At 31.9% G+C, this 16,281-nt stretch overlaps 1 protein-coding gene across 1 annotated transcript; it reads right to left on the bottom strand.

Moving 5' to 3' along the window:
• Positions 1–203: 203 nt before the first annotated feature.
• Positions 204–16,104, bottom strand: LOC146903335 (uncharacterized). The gene is made up of 5 exons (XM_085737232.1): positions 15,987–16,104; positions 1,566–1,703; positions 947–1,494; positions 581–856; positions 204–269 (listed from the first exon to the last, which is right to left on the bottom strand). Exons 1-5 carry the CDS (start codon positions 16,102–16,104, stop codon positions 204–206), a joined length of 1,146 nt encoding a protein of 381 aa, XP_085593358.1.
• Positions 16,105–16,281: the final 177 nt, after the last annotated feature.

Raw genomic sequence — 16,281 nt, 5'->3', positions numbered from 1 at the left:
TACAAAGCTTTTTAGTTTTATTTTAAAATGAGAAAGCCACATGTCACGTTGTGGTTGGACAATGTCATGTGACATTTCCACCACGATGCCACGGGTGGCACTTCAGTTACTTTGTGTTGGGTGACTTTGATGACTTTAGTGTATTTTAGAATAAAGAGAGTGATGATTGAATGATTAAAATAAATTATTTTGATGAGAGAGAATTATTGGTTAAAAGAAAGATAAAGACAAAGGCACCCAAAACCACCAAAGCCAATGGCACCCAAGTGCTACCCACGATGTCACAGTGTATGTAGGGATTACTATCGACTAACAAGATACTTTCTCTATCTAGAAGTGAAAGTTGAACTTCGGGCATCAATCTCGAGTTATTATTATCCACTTTATAAAAAGAAAATGTTAACTTGTGTTTTAAGGATACGTACAAGAAAAAGATTTAAAAATAGAATTAAAAATAAATGTTACATTGAAAATATAAGTTTTTAAACTTTTTTTTTTGACAAAAGCAAAATTAACTATTATCATTAATCAACCAATGTTCAATACAAGAAGGATAAAAATCAAAAATAAGGTGACTAGCCCAAGAACAAGCCGCCATAGCTAAACTATGAGCAACCATGTTCGCTTGTCTCCTAACAAACTTCACCTCGAAGTTGGAATGTAAAGATAACTGAAAAATAATACTAGAAACAATAGCATAGAATTCCGAATCACCATGGTCCGTAGACGATAGAGCTTGCACTAGAGTAGATGAGTCGGACTCGAACACAACCCGATCCCATCTGTTCGCATTAGCAAAGTGAAGGGCCTCGAGTAAGGCTACTGCCTCCCCCTCCAAAACTGTCATATTTGCCCGCTGCCATTTTGTTTGAGCACGAATAAATTGTCCGCTGGAGTCTTTAACACAACACGCAAAAGATGTAATATGGTTACGGTCATGGAACACAGCATCCACATTGCACTTCAACCACGTATCGCTAGGTTTCTCCCAAACTGAGTTGTTACCTTGCACTCTACTTTGTCCGTGTTGTACAACCGGTGGTGACGGGTGTTTATGAACCTCTTGCCATTGTTGCCAAGCATCTAGTGCTGATCTCCCAATGTTCGTTGAAGTATGATGAGCGTCATTCCAAATGACATCATTTCGTGCACCCCAAATTTGCCAAAGAAGTAAAGCCACCCGACCAGCAATATCTCGGCTTTCTGAACGACATATATCAAAGACAAAGTCTACCAAACTGCTCACAGTTCCAACTCGCGGTTGGAGCACAGTCGCAAGTCCTGCCCAATACCAACTCTCACGCGCCACCGTACAACCCACAAAAGCATGCCAATCATCCTCAACAGTTGTTTCACACCAGGGACATATCATTTCACATTGAACATGTCGTGATTGTAACTGAAGGCGCGTCGGAACACACTCTCTACAAATCCTCCATAACAAGTTACGAGCTTTATGAGGGGAATTCACCTTCCAGATTCTATGCCATTCTCCTTCAACATGGAATCGATCAGTATGTAGCAACTCTGTCATAGCTAGTTTATAACCAGTCTTAACAGTATACCTCCATTACGTTCCATCATCCACGTTATTCTATCATTCTGAACTTCAGCAAACAGAGGTGTGTCGAGAATAGCCTGCACCATATCATCTGGAAACAAAGATTCAATCTTATCGATATCCCAAACGCGTTCTTCGGCAGCTATTAAATCAAACACACTCAAACTATGCACACCAATTGGCTTTGTGGGGATTGAATCCAGCTTCGTTGGACACCTCTAACCCATGGATCATTTTATCATTCTGAACTATTAATTTAGTTTTTAAACTTTTAAAATTATGAATACACAATTTCTAAGATTAATAAAATACACAATTTCTAAGATTAATAAAATGATAAACGAAATAAAGAGAAGTGATTTTCTCTTATTAATCTTAGAAATTGCTAAGAGCACAAGATAAGAAACTAAATTAGAATTTGCCACCTTTTTGGGTTCATTGATTTTATTGGCCTCAAGATTTAATGTAATATATCTTTCATCATTAAATAAAAATAATTGATGTGGGGTCCATTCAATCACACACAATTAATACCACAACAAACGGCTGTGATGAAACGGGGTAGCACTTTGGTGTCATTAATGGCACCGTGCCATTAAATCTGGGCCATTAATGGCACCAAGATAGATGTATTGTGTGACCCATATGCAATGACAATGTGTTTGTGTGGCCCAGATTTAATGGCACGGTGCCATTAATGGCACCAAAGTGCTACCCGATGAAATGAGGTTTAGTTTAGGTTGAAATGAATGTATTTGAAGGTGGCTGGCTGGCTCCTTGGTTAGTTCTTCACACGAAGTCAGCTTTCTTGCGCGGTCTTTGCCGTAAAGAAACCGCGTCATGAGAATTAAAAATTACTAATTTAATTTACTTAATTAATTAGTAAAATTGAAATTTGGAACAAGAAAAAGACTTTATGAGAGAAGAAAGCCATAAGACTTGTGACATGTCAGTGTCGTCCTTCAGTCCATTATTTCATTCCAAGGCAAAATGAAGGTAGAGGAAGGAAATTGCACTATCGTTTGTTTGACATTTGATTATGCCAATTTTCACTATAAAGTACTTATTTATTTAAAATGTGCATACAAGAGTGTTTTTCCTTTTATGATGATTATCTCTTACGTAAGATAGATATTACTATGATGGATAAACACAAGATAGGTTTATGCGTCAGCGTTTATCAAAGATTTTGACTTTTCCATTTTGTCCTTTCATGTTTAGATAAGTTCCAATTTCCAGTTTCTGCTAAAAAAAATTAAATAAAATATCCATACTACTATGTGAGATGTACCCCTGATCATAGTAAAGGTGCAATTTAATTATGAAATGAAAGACCATTTCCTCTCTGAGACCATTTCCTCCTTTGGTTTCATTGTCTTGAATTACTCAACCATTGGATTGGAGTAACCCTGACCCACCGCTTTAACTCGAAGTAGCGGACCGTGGACGGCAAAAACCTTCACAAGGAGCACGTCTTTTATTTATCTAATTAGTACTGGTAGTATTAAGTACTCCTCTTTAGGATTAGAGATTTTGAAAAATTCAATACATTCCAAGTGCCAGTAATTTACAAAATAAAACACAAGTAAACAAAAGATTAGCGTAAAAAAAAAGTCTATCAAAATATTACCATGCTATTACCAACATGAATCTATATTATATAAATTTAGGACCTATTTCATTTTTCTTCTCTTCTCTTCTTGACATGTGTCACCACATTTTAATGTTTTAGAATTTCTTTCAAGTCACGACACGTGGCACTCTAATGTTGTTTTATTCTTATGCATTATTTTTGGAATTATTATAACTTTGCATTATTATAACTTTCACTATTAATTTTTGTAATTCATTTTTGGTATCATATGTATCAATTATATTATATCATTGTGTTATATTATTTGTATTATAATGTAATGCAATATATAAATTCTCTAAAAAAGAAATTAATAATAATTTTTTTAATGAAAAATATTGTTGTAACATTGACCGATTGATACCCTATTTAAACTAATCTTTTTTTTTTGAGAGAAACCGATTAAATTTAAGACTGTCGTTGTATATTTTATAACTTATATCAAGTAGCCATGTTATTAACAAAAAACAAAAAAACATGCATTATTTTTTTTATGTTTTTTTTAAATGTTTTATAACTTATATCAACGAGCCATATTATTAAAATATATATATATATATATATATATATATATATATGTTTTCTTTTGCTCACAATGAATTTGACATTTAATGCTGTTAATTTTATTTTTATTTGAGTTTTATAAAATTATTCTAATTTCATGTGTTGCTATTCATGGAATATTAAATATATAATATATCTGAACTATTATTTTAATTGAATTTTTTCTTTTCACACACATATACACACGAATCTATTTATATCTAAATTATTTTGTGTTTGAAATTAAAAGTAACAAAACCAAATGATACACTTCATTATGTTTTGTATTTTCGTTCTTAAAAAATAGCATATGTCGTATTTTCGTTAAGAAAATAAAGAAGTTTATATATTGTAATATTATTATAAAAAAGGGTCAAACTTAAATGTCACTATAATGTGAAAACAATAATGAAAACAAACTATTAATAAGAATTATTATTTTTAATGAAACATTTAGTGAGAAAATGTTCACTATTATCACTGATCAAAATTTTAATTGTTTAAGCTTGGATCATTACATATATTATAATAATAATAAAAAAAACACATAATCGGAAGAAAAAAAAAATGACCTCTATTTTTACGATATTTTTAAATGATTATGTTAAATATATATGTCAAAATCACCTCAAACTTAGCATAGGAGATTTCAAAAAAAAAAAAACTTAGAATAGGACACTTTTTTATGATACGCTTTTAATGGCTATTAAAATAATTTAAGGACATTAAAATTGATTCATGACCAAATAATTTTGTAAATGAATACCCTATATAGAACAATTGTTTTTTAAGAATGTTAAAAAAATAATGGTTATTATACCAAATTACGGTGTGAAACAAGTGTATAAATTAGAAATTTGGATTGACATAATTTCACATCACAATTCACAACTGTTATCCCCCGTTTTTTTTTTCTATGTCACTCTTTCTTTTTCTTTCTATTTTGTTTAGTTTTTTATTCTTTGTTCTTCATTTTTTTTTTTACTTTGATATCAATGCTACAAGATTTATATTTCTTTTACGTTGTGATATCAATGCTACAAGATTTATATTTCCTTTATGTTGTGATTTTGATGATTCAAATGTTCACACAAAGATTGTTTAGTTTTTTTATTCTTTTTTCTTCATATTTTTTTCATTGATGTCAATGTTTCAAGAGTAATATTTCTTTCATGCTGCGATTTTGATGAATCAAACGTTCACAACATAAAAATAGTTTCTTCGTCTCTCCTATATAAAAAATCTTCATTTCTCCTTTAATTTTTTTTCCGGTGACTTATTTTATTCTTCCTTATGTTTTTATGACATTGTTTATGCTTTTTTGTTTTCTTTATTATTATTCTGTTTAAATTTATGGATGGTTCATAAATGAATACTATATATATTTTTTTTTTGCTTTTATGGTTCTGATGCATACAGGTGATTTGAATCAAGAAATCACGAACAAGTACAAAAAATAAGAATATTGAGATATTATTTTATAGATGAAACCGATTATTTGGTGGTTGAGTTCAAGACAACATATTCTTCACACGAGGGCCTAGAGGAAAAAATTAGATGACATTATGACAAACTTTGAGATTAAAAAAAAATAGTCGTTCTTATTAGAAAAGAATCTAGATAAATTTTCTACTATGATGAGTCACTTTTTATGTCTCTTATACAAAGAAGAATTGTATAATTTTTTGTTATAATTTATATGTAATCAGACTGAAAAATGGAACAAATGAGTATTATTTTGATGAAATTAGTTAATAAATTAATCATCATTTTAATGCTTTTTACTACAATTAGTTTATAATGGAGTTTATCATTTTCTCCATTTTTTAAAGTCGGTTTAGTCAAAATAAAAAATAAACATCATGCACACACACTATCAAATGGCAACACCCAAGTTTCAATTCCAAACCAACAATCTCATGTCCTCTTTTCTTCGGTAAATTGTATATTCGTTTATTGCTTACAAATTTTAGTATTTAATTTGTTATGATTTTATTTTTTTTGTTGAGGGAAGTAATAATCTTAATTGACATATTTAATTTATCCATCACAACACCATATATGTTGTAATGTAAATGGTAATTAATAAAAATAATAAAAAAATATTAATTGATTTATATAGTTACAGCTCATTTAGTCATTTTCACAAAAGAGTAAAGAGAAAACTCTTTTTTCGAGAAAAATTTAAGAATGCCATGAAATAAAACTTTTTTTTTTTGTAGTGCCATGAAATAAACCTTTGACCAAATAATTAAGGAGTTTATATTTTATGTTTATAAATTATGAAAATTCGAGACATTATTATTTTTTAATTAAGACAAATATCTCTAAGGATCAACAATATTTTGAATGTAATTAATTTGGTATAAACTTTCTAAATAAGTGATCGCATTGTAATATTTGAAATAAACATTGTAATATTTTGAATGAAATTAATTTGGTACAAACTTTCTAAATAGGCTATCTTTTTTTTCTTTGTTTCACGACATTTGATTCCAAAGACTTGGGAGAAATAAAATAGTTCAAGTGATTGTTATTAGTTGTTGTGTATGCTTATAGCAAGGGATCGTGACTTCCGCGTGAATACGACATAAAAAATTGTTAGAAAGTACCTCTAAATAACCTTTAAATAAGCATAAAAAAATCCTATTTTGTTCTTTCAAAAATTAAACACATACTTTAATTGTATTAATTATAAATGATTTGTTGAAACTTTGAAATGCTACAATCAGGGATATCTTAAAAAAGAAATTCACTGAGTTCTTTAAATCATTTGAGAATATAAAACAAGTTTTCCGTTTTCCATAGTCAATCAACTTTAAATGACTTTTAAACCATCATAAAAAAAAATCCTCTTTTATTTTTTAAAAAATAAAACCCATGAATTAATTGTATTAAAGGTAAACAAATTGTAGAAATTTGAAATGCTTCAATCAAGTCAATCACAAAAAACAAATTCAAGGAATATTTTAAATCAAGCAATAATAAATAGGTATGTCTCATTCTCTTAGTTGTGTTTACTCTTGACCCTCATCCGAATCTTCAATACATGTTTCTACTATTCTTGGTAAACAATATATCATTAAACCATCTTTCAAATAAAAAATAAATCAAACCAAGCAAGTTCTTGGTAATCATGAGAATCAATCAAAATATGAACTTCATATTGATAAAAAAATTGGGAAAAATAACTTATTTGATATTATGTGGTTGCTAATTTAAAATTTAACAGAAAAACAATGGTCACCCTTAAATTTTAAATGAAAGTTAAAGATAAGCTAATTAATTAGTTGTAGAAATTTTTATTATACTTATAAATGATTATTATAGTTTTTTATTTACAAGAATTGAAATTTTTAGTGTTTTTATTATGAATTTTTTTATTATAGAAATCATTAAAAAAAATTATTTCTATAATCCTAATGTGCATTAAATCAAAATTAAAAAAAAATATATTTTATCAGAAGTAAAATGAATAAAATTGGATATTTAAAGGTTTTGAGTTTTTTTTTGGTACAAAAAGGTTTTGAGTTTTAATATGAAAAATAATACATAATAAAAGAGAGTACAACGGACACTCTAACTCATATTATACCATGCAAACCATTCTTTTTCCTAAAAAATAAAATAAAAATATACCTGTTTTTCTCCTGAATTTTTTATTTTTTTTTAGTAAAAGTGGGATGGGCACTTTCAATATGTCATTGTTTTTTAATGAACTGAATAGAGTTCCATTGATGAGGGAAATAGAATCATTCAATTCATTCGTCGTCTAATTAAAAAAAATATTCAAAAAAAAATTAAATTTAAGCAAATATAATTTTATGATCGTTATGGGTATGAAAAAAATTAATTATCGATGAGGAGACCTATTTCAAAATAAGCAAACATGCTTTTGTATCCGCGCCTACATGTGTTCACATGATGGGTCGGTTTTCATTGTAATCTATTACTTGATGCAATCAAGTTTCATTAGGATGGATTAACAAATAATTGCACATAACTTTTTAACAAATATCTTATATATATATATATATATATATATATAGTTAAAGGGTGCATTATTGCACATGTTAAAGTATCCAAAAGCAGCAACTATTTATTGAAAAACAATAATTATTTATTAAAAAATTACATATTAATAGAAAATACACAAGTTCCAAATCAACGATACTACTTTAAACTTCTTAACATGTGTAAATTTGCACATGATAGAAAAAATCTTTAATTAAATGTTATAAAAATTTCAAGACTTGGACTAGATTCTACTGTTTAAAACTTGAACACTTGAATTTAATTGAAACACTTTGAATCTCTATGGCATGGACCAAGTATATAATAGTGTGAACATTAGGTCGGTGCCTAGAAGAAACGTGTTGTATAGCTCAAGTACAATGTTAAATGAGCAAAGGTGGATACATCGATGCCTGAATGAAGTAAAAAATAATGAAGGGTCCCCCACCTTTGTGAACAAGTGTGGGTAAAGAAGTTAGTTCATGAGAGTATGATCTGTTTTTGAACATGGAATAAAGGCACCCTTACTTGAACATATATGGAAATCATTGACGTTATGACTAGGAAGAAGATTAATTTTAAGTGCCAACAAGAAACTAAGTGGGTGGGTGAAAAGGTGAAAGAATTAGATAGTTCAGTATTTAAGCATTGTTAAACTGGAATAGTTAGATCGAGAAATGGTGTAGGCATTATTGAGGATAAGAATGAAAAAAAGATATTGTGAATGTAAAGAGGATATGAGATTGGATTGTAGCCCACAAATTTGTAGTTGTTAGATTAATCTTTACTCTTTCGTTTCAGTTTGACCACAGTATCTCAAACTTCTTATTCCTTAACTCAAACCATTTGAACTATTCAACCCCTTGAAACAATTTATTAGTTAGGATAAAGATACTAATTTAAAATAAAATATAGTTGTAAACTACATATACTTTATATTTGTAAAAGCAAATATCTTAATAAAACTATATAATATTTTTACAAAAATTACACAAAATTACGAGTTATATTTTTTGTAAAATTTTTTTTACAATTTATACTAAAGTTACTTTAAATTTATACTGATTTCAAATAACTTAAATATTCACTAACTTTGTGTAGATTAATATTCAATTTAAAAAATATATATATATAGTTAAACTTAAATAAATATGTAAATTGTTCGAGTAAAAGTAAATAAAATAAGTACGTTAATTTCCGTTGCATTGCTTATATTCTCTTACTATCATTTTTAGTTTTTATGACAAAGACAGAAATGAAAATAGGCATGTTTCAAGACATAATGATATGTTTTTCTTTTTAACGCTAGAACATGTTGTAATTGTCATTGATGAGAATTAGAACAAATGGCATGTCACTATGCAACTTTAAAAGGAAAAGCTGCACTTAAAATGCATTAAGAGGTAACATTAAAATTCAAAGTAAAAACATGTCTCCACTGAGATACGCTTTGTTAGTGTTGTCTCCACCGCACTTTTCTTTGCGTACTCCTTTGTTGTTGTTTTTGAAGCAACACAAGCCAAAATTGCTTGGAATTCTGTGATGACGAGTTTAGCATCAGGGTGCAAATGACATGGACGAGGCAATTATTTTTATAAAAGTTTCTTAGACAAATAATTTATTTCAAATGGTTCTATCTCTCTTTTTCTCAAAATGAAAAGCTTATGCAAAGGAAGTGGAGAGAAACTACTCATGTTATTGTTGAAGATGTGAAGAAAAATAGTACTTTACTAACAAAAAATAGGGATAAGGGTGATGCATTTGAAGACTATCATACATTAAGAAATTTAGCACATTCCAACCTTGATGACAATGTTGTTTTCGAGGGGTGTGTCTTCAAGGATATAGTAAAGGCTGATTAGAGTAGTTTAAGTAGTTAAGAGGTACTTTTTTAGGATATAGTAAAGAACAAACTAAGAGTTACTAACTCTACAATACCATTCAGCATTTTCCACATTTTTTAGGCTGATATGTTTAAATATAAAGGATTCTCATATAAAGCTAATATTTTTTATTTCTCTTCAACGTGCACACATATGCATGCAAGGGTGTTAATATTAATTTCGTGACTTTACATTTAATATGAAGATCTGCATATCAGTGACGATGACGTGAAGAACCTGTGTTTGATTGAAATTGAAATGCTGCTTCAGGAAAACAGACAGTCACTTACTGATTTCAAATCCATGCCCAGGCCAAACGCAACAGACATGCCAACTTTCACAAATAAGCTTATCGTTGATGAGCTAAATTACAACAAAGATGAACTGGAAAAGACACACGCTGATATGTTACTGATGCTAACTGATGAACAAAGATGTGTGCATGACAAAATCATGGAGTCTGTTGATTCTGACGACGGTGGTTTCTTTTTCTTATATGGTTACGGTGGTACTAGAAGAACCTTTATATGGAAAACATTATCGGCTGCTGTTAGATCGAAGGGGTTAATTGTATTGAATGTTGCATCCAGCACTATAGAGACTCTTCTATTACCAGGTGGAAGAACCGTGCACTCGACACTAACAGTCCCTATTGAGATTAATGAGGCATCATCGCTTACGATGGAAAAGGATAGTCCTAGGGCAGACCTGGTGCATGCTGCAAAGTTGATAATTTAGGATGAGGCTCCAATGATGCACCGATGGTGCTTTGAGGCAGTTGACCGATCAATGCATGATATCATGTCCAAGAATGATCCCTTAAACGAGTTTAGACATTTTGGTGGAATGACAGTAGTTTTAGGTGGTGATTTCAGGCAGATATTGCCTGTTGTTCGAAAAGGAACGAGGCAAGATATTGTTGATGCCTCAATCAATTCATCAAAGATATGGGCTTATTGTAATTTGTTGAGGCTTACTGTTAATATGAGATTAGGTGCATCTTCGGTACCTGCAGAGCAGGAAGAAATTGTTAATTTTGGTAATTAGAGACGTCAACGACACTTCGGATGAGAATGGTGAAATGCAGGTAGAAATTCCTGAAGATTTGCTCATATCAGACACAACAAATCCGTTGATGTCACTTATAGACTTTATGTATCCCGATTTGAATGATAACCTTGGTGACCCGCTATTTTTCCAAGAAAGGGAATACTCGCACCAACGCTTGATTCAGCTGAGCATGTTAACGAATATATGATGTCACTGATTCCAGATGAAGAGAAAAAGTATTTAAGCTCTGATTCTGTTTGTCGATCGGGTGAAAATTCTGATGTCCAAAGCGAGTGGTTCACAACAGAATTTCTTAATGGTACTAAGAGCTCTAGAATTCCAAATCACCGGTTGAAACTAAGGGTGGGATGTCCAGTTATGCTGATGAGAAACATCGATCATGCCAATGGACTGTGTAATGGTACGAGGCTGACAGTTACACATCTAGGGAAGAGCATGATAGTTGCTATCGTAATTACAGGAAAAAGGGTAGCTACCAGGCTATGAAGCCCGGGTACGGATACGGATGCGGGTACGATACGATACGGGTACGCGGATACGCGAATTTTTTTAAATTTAGGATACGATACGGTTAAGATACGTTGACAAATTGTTTATATTAAAACTCATATGTGTGTAAAATAATTGAAGAAAATAAGTATTGATTACTCTTTATTATTATATTATTATAACAATCACAATTTTTTATATATATAATAGATAAACCCTATATAATATAAGTGATCAAAATAAAAAAATGTAAAGTTTTCTTATAAACCATATTATATTTTTATATGTTGGGTATCAAGAGAAACATCATTAAAAGAACTCAACACAAATTTATCTAATGTTGATTGATTGAATCACCTCTCTCATTACCTTCATCCACAAGAAGTATAAATTTAAGTGGTTTATCGAGAAACAATTCTAATGATGCATATCTAAAATTGAACCATATGCATCTCTACAAAAAATTTACAATATTATCTCACTTTTTTACCCTTCATCTTTTATAAGATACGTATATGTGAAGTATCATATAAGTATCTTGGTGTATCTGTGGAGTATCCTATATGTATCCGATAAAATATTTTTAAAAAATTAAAATAATTAATTCCGATACTTCGTGGATACGTATCCGCGAGTATCCGTGGAGTATCGGTATCCGATACGTATCCGGTACGGGTACGTCTCCGTTTTGGAGTATCCGGGCTTCATAGCTACCAGGGTATTCATTCCGAGGATGAATCTTATTTCGAGTGATCCAGGACTACCCTTCAAATTCAGGCGCAGACAATTTTCATTGACGCTTTGTTTTGTAAAGACAATAAATAAAAGTCAGGGTCAATCTTTATCTCGAGTGGGAGTTAATCTTCTTAAGTCTGTGTTCACGCATGGACAACTCTATGTCGCTGTCTCTCGAGTTACTTCTAGAAAAGGTTTGAAGCTGCTCATCTTGGATGAAGATAATAATGTTTGCAAGGAGACCACAAATGTTGTGTATCGTGAAGTTTTTCAAAAAGTATGATCATTGGTTATGTTTTACAATTGTTGTTGCTATAATTTAGAAAACAAAAGTTGCGTATTGTTTGGAAGTCATTTTTTTTATTTCAGGTATAACAATACGCGGAGCGTTTTTTTTTTACATCGTTGTTACCCTAAAATACAATATTTACTTTAGACCATTGATTTTGTAAAAAATAAAAAAAATAACAATCGGCGTTTCTGTAGCCCAAACTATACTTATACACACCCGTAAAAAATTTAACGTTTGCATTCACAGACTAGGTGTATACATCTGACACTGACTATTATATAAAAAAATATAGATTTTTTAGTTTTTATGATTAATAAAATACATTATGTCAACAAATAATAATATACAGTACGTTGACATATTTTTGCAAAAATATTACATATGCTAAGATGATATTTTTTTCCCATGTCAAATTTAAATTATAACCACACTTTTTTTTTTTGATAAGGCAAGAGTCCCTTGACATAAAAAAGGAATAGAAAACAGTCCAAAAAGATGGAATGTCTTGCAAATTCCAATCTATGTCTGGTGCTCATATATATTATTAAGAAAAAGGAAAAAAATACAAAAAAACTGGGGGGACATAAACCTAACCCAGTCAATCCACACAAAGTGTAAGTCAACCCAATCGGGTGATACGAAGAAATAAAAACAACACCAGTGGATGTGTAACATGCGGTGTATGGACAAACCGTCAACACGGAATGAATCCAAGAACCAACAACTCCTTACGAAAGCAACAAGCATAACGTCTCTTTCGAGCTAAACAGTCCAACATCAGGTAGACTGATGAGGATTTTGAAAACCTCCACCAAGTTAAATAGAGTCAAACTTCGTGAAGATGAGAGATTCTACTGCCAACACAGATAAAGAACCCCACACCTCAACCCACTATGCTGCGACAGTAAGCTTCACAGCCATTTCTAGCCACATCCAATAGAAAGCAACTCAAAACCAATTGAAGGCCAGATCGAGGGATGATCAATCAACGGGTCTGAGCACCATGAGCACCGCCAACACGGTAACACCCGCACCCACAATTCGCAGCAACCACGGACAAAAGTGCATGACCATTTCTAGCCAAGAACACCTGTTACGAAGGATGATCTTGGAGGAGCAATACAAGAGCAACCAAAATCAAATCAAATTAGGTTCTCCGTATCAAACGTGGCACATGAAACTGTCCGCCAACACAGAAACAAAACAGATCCATGAACCCACCACATCCTGCAACGAAACAATAGCATATCGAACTCCGTAACCAGGACAAAATTAAACCTGTCGACAGGGAGTGGCTTCCACCAATCCACTGCCGTTTCCAACAAAACACCACCCAACAAACCTCAAACCCAACAATCCGACAGCGATGGCGGAGGACCGCCCAACCACCGCTGTTGAAGTCACAACCAGTAGGAGATTCAACAGTCTTTGACCCAGATGTGAACAGAGACAAGAAGAACTGCCAGGAGGTTTAAGAAACCGCAGAAAACCGCGACGATGGTGGCACCGGAGGTCGCTGACACAGCCCCAAGAGGGACCGTGTAGGTGGAGACGCGGTGAATAAATCGCCGATCGCACCACCAGAACCCACATCTACATGGCGCCGACAGTGATTGGCTTGTGAAGGGGAAGAAAGATTAAAGGAAACGACAGAAGGTTAGAAGTGAAGATGACTTTAATACTATAACATAATATAAAATCTATACATTTGATCCTAAAAGTTTTTTATTTCCCGTGCTTGGCACGGGTCACTATACTAGTTGACTCTAACAGAGGAGGGGATTAGATTGCCACATTCATTTCGCTGAATTAGTTCAAATTTTGGTTAAAAGAGAAGCTTGCATCAAATGTTCAATAATGTTTCAAATATATTATTATAAGTGGAGGAAACTTACAAAAAAAACTATAAAAGAAAATATTTAATTAAAAATAAATATCATATCTTTTCTTTCAAATAAATAAATATTATATCTATTACGTAAACTTAAATTTTTCCAATCCTACATTATTTTTTAAATATTATTTCCTCCATTCCAAAATAAATATCACATTTGGCAAAAAAAAATATCTCAAAAGTTATTATAAGTTTAACTTTTGTAATTTTAATTGCTTATTATTTAATTGTATCTTTTAGTTAATGTCATCATTCTTACGTTATTCTTTTTCATTTTATGTTTATATATGATAATGTAAATATACCAATAGATAATATGAGCAATTGAATAAAATCATCGTTTTTTTTTTTCATTTAACATCTTTTCTTAATAGGTCTTGTTGTGAAAGTGACTCAAAATTGGAGTTTGGAGGCCAAAAATTGATGTTTGCTGAAAGTACAAATCGGGGCCCGAATGGCAAAAATCGGGGCCCGATTTTGGCTGTCTTTGGGAGCAGTTTGGTACTGGAAAAATCGGGGCCCGATTTTGCTTGCTGTTATTTTTCAGAAACGTATTTTTTGGGTCAGATTTGGTACAATTTTATGGGAGTTTCTTTTACTATAAATATAGGCATTGTATCAGTGTAAACCTTGAGATAGAGGGGGCTGAAACAAGGGTTTAGAAAGGCAACAACAAAACTAGGGTTTGTATAGAGTTTGTCTCTTTGGAACAAACACTAGGTTTTGAGGGTTGATTCACCTTGGGAAACACTATTAGGATTGAGTCTCTTGGTTACGGGAAGAGGCTGGGATTTGGGTAGAATTAGGCGGGAGACTTATTCTTGTAATCCATCTCTTTTGTAACGTTACTCATCATATAGTGGAACGGAGGGCTGCTCTCTCCCCCCAGACTAGGTCAATTTGGACCGAACTGGGTAAACAGATTCTTTGTGTTCTCTCTTCTTCTTTTCTCTTGCTGTGTTGTTTTCTACTTTTGGCTTGTGATTATAACTGTTCTATTCACTTTGATTATTGGTTGCTTTATTATCCCTTGCTCCACACATCAAGTTGTTATTGGTGTGAGTTTTCTCATCGAATCAGCAACAGGTCTCAAAAAAATGTTTTTTTTTTAGTATGTGTGAAATGGTACACCGCAATATTTATTTTGAGATGGATGGATTATCGTTTTTAAGGCCATGCTAAATAGTATCTCAGTAATACTGGTTAAAGAAAAAAAGAAAATATAACATTGAAATAAACATTTTTCACATTTTCAAAAGTTTGATTGTACAAGTTTCAAATATAGTTACTAGGCAAAGGCTACGGTGGGAGACCTCTTTAGGTCTCCTACCGTAGGAGACTTAACTTTTTTTTTTTGTTGTTTGTAAAATGGATTGCAACCATTGGATGTTCTTAATATTTTTTGAAGACCATAGTATTACCATACTCTCTTAACACTAGATTTTTTTTACATCATGTTCTATCATCCTTTCTCTCTCCCTCTTGCCCCGCACCACCACCACCACCAACAATATGTGTTAGTTACAGCAACCTCTCCAATGTTCCTTAACATCCTTACTTAAAAAAACCAAAATCAATGAAGACATAACCTCTCAAATTACTCTCCATTTGTTCTTCCTCTCGCAATTCACTCTCCACTCCTTACTTATTTCTCATAAATTTCTCAGCCATGCAAATACCCGTTTTCCTTCTGGAACTAAACAGAACCCATAAAATCACAACAAAAAATTTAATTTCTTTAGAAATTAAAGGTGGGATCCTTCTAGTTCAACACTCAAGGTGATCCTTGAATTACTATGAGAGAGAGGGGATCCTTGAATTAAGAATTGGTGGCCATTAATATACTATGAGAGAGAGGGGTCTATCCAAACCACTCTTTTTGCTGCATATTCTTGCTGTGGTGGCTGCCCCCTCTCCGCCGCGTCCTCTTGTATCAGCATTGCAAGCTTCTTCGGTCTGTGCCTCTCTGGTATCTTCAGATCTGGCCATCTGGGTAGAGAACATAGAGAATTTGGAAAGGGAGAATAATTAAAAAAGTATTTGGTACTGACAGTATATGATAAGATCCTTGGGTCTTTGTTATCTAACGGTTAACAAAAGATTATCTGTCTTCTTTCAAAAAAAAAAAAAGGATTATGTCTTGCGCACCGTAGGAGACCTATTAAG

The sequence above is a fragment of the Medicago sativa genome, chromosome 8 (assembly GCF_051527215.1).
Source record: "Medicago sativa cultivar Bolivia chromosome 8, Bolivia_mono, whole genome shotgun sequence".
NCBI lineage: Eukaryota > Viridiplantae > Streptophyta > Magnoliopsida > Fabales > Fabaceae > Medicago > Medicago sativa.
This window is presented reverse-complemented; position numbering and strand designations above follow the sequence as displayed.

Bases quoted from the DNA above. Each gene is read 5' to 3' on its own strand.
- LOC146903335 (XM_085737232.1), bottom strand. From the start codon at position 16,104: ATGGCCAGATCTGAAGATACCAGAGAGGCACAGACCGAAGAAGCTTGC. The intron at 1,704-15,986 runs GTTTGGATAGAC...TTGATTTAATAG, and splicing joins AATATGCAGCAAAAAGAGTG to CTGCCGAAGAACGCGTTTGG. The intron at 1,495-1,565 runs GTATACTGTTAA...TCCATGTTGAAG, and splicing joins GATGATGGAACGTAATGGAG to GAGAATGGCATAGAATCTGG.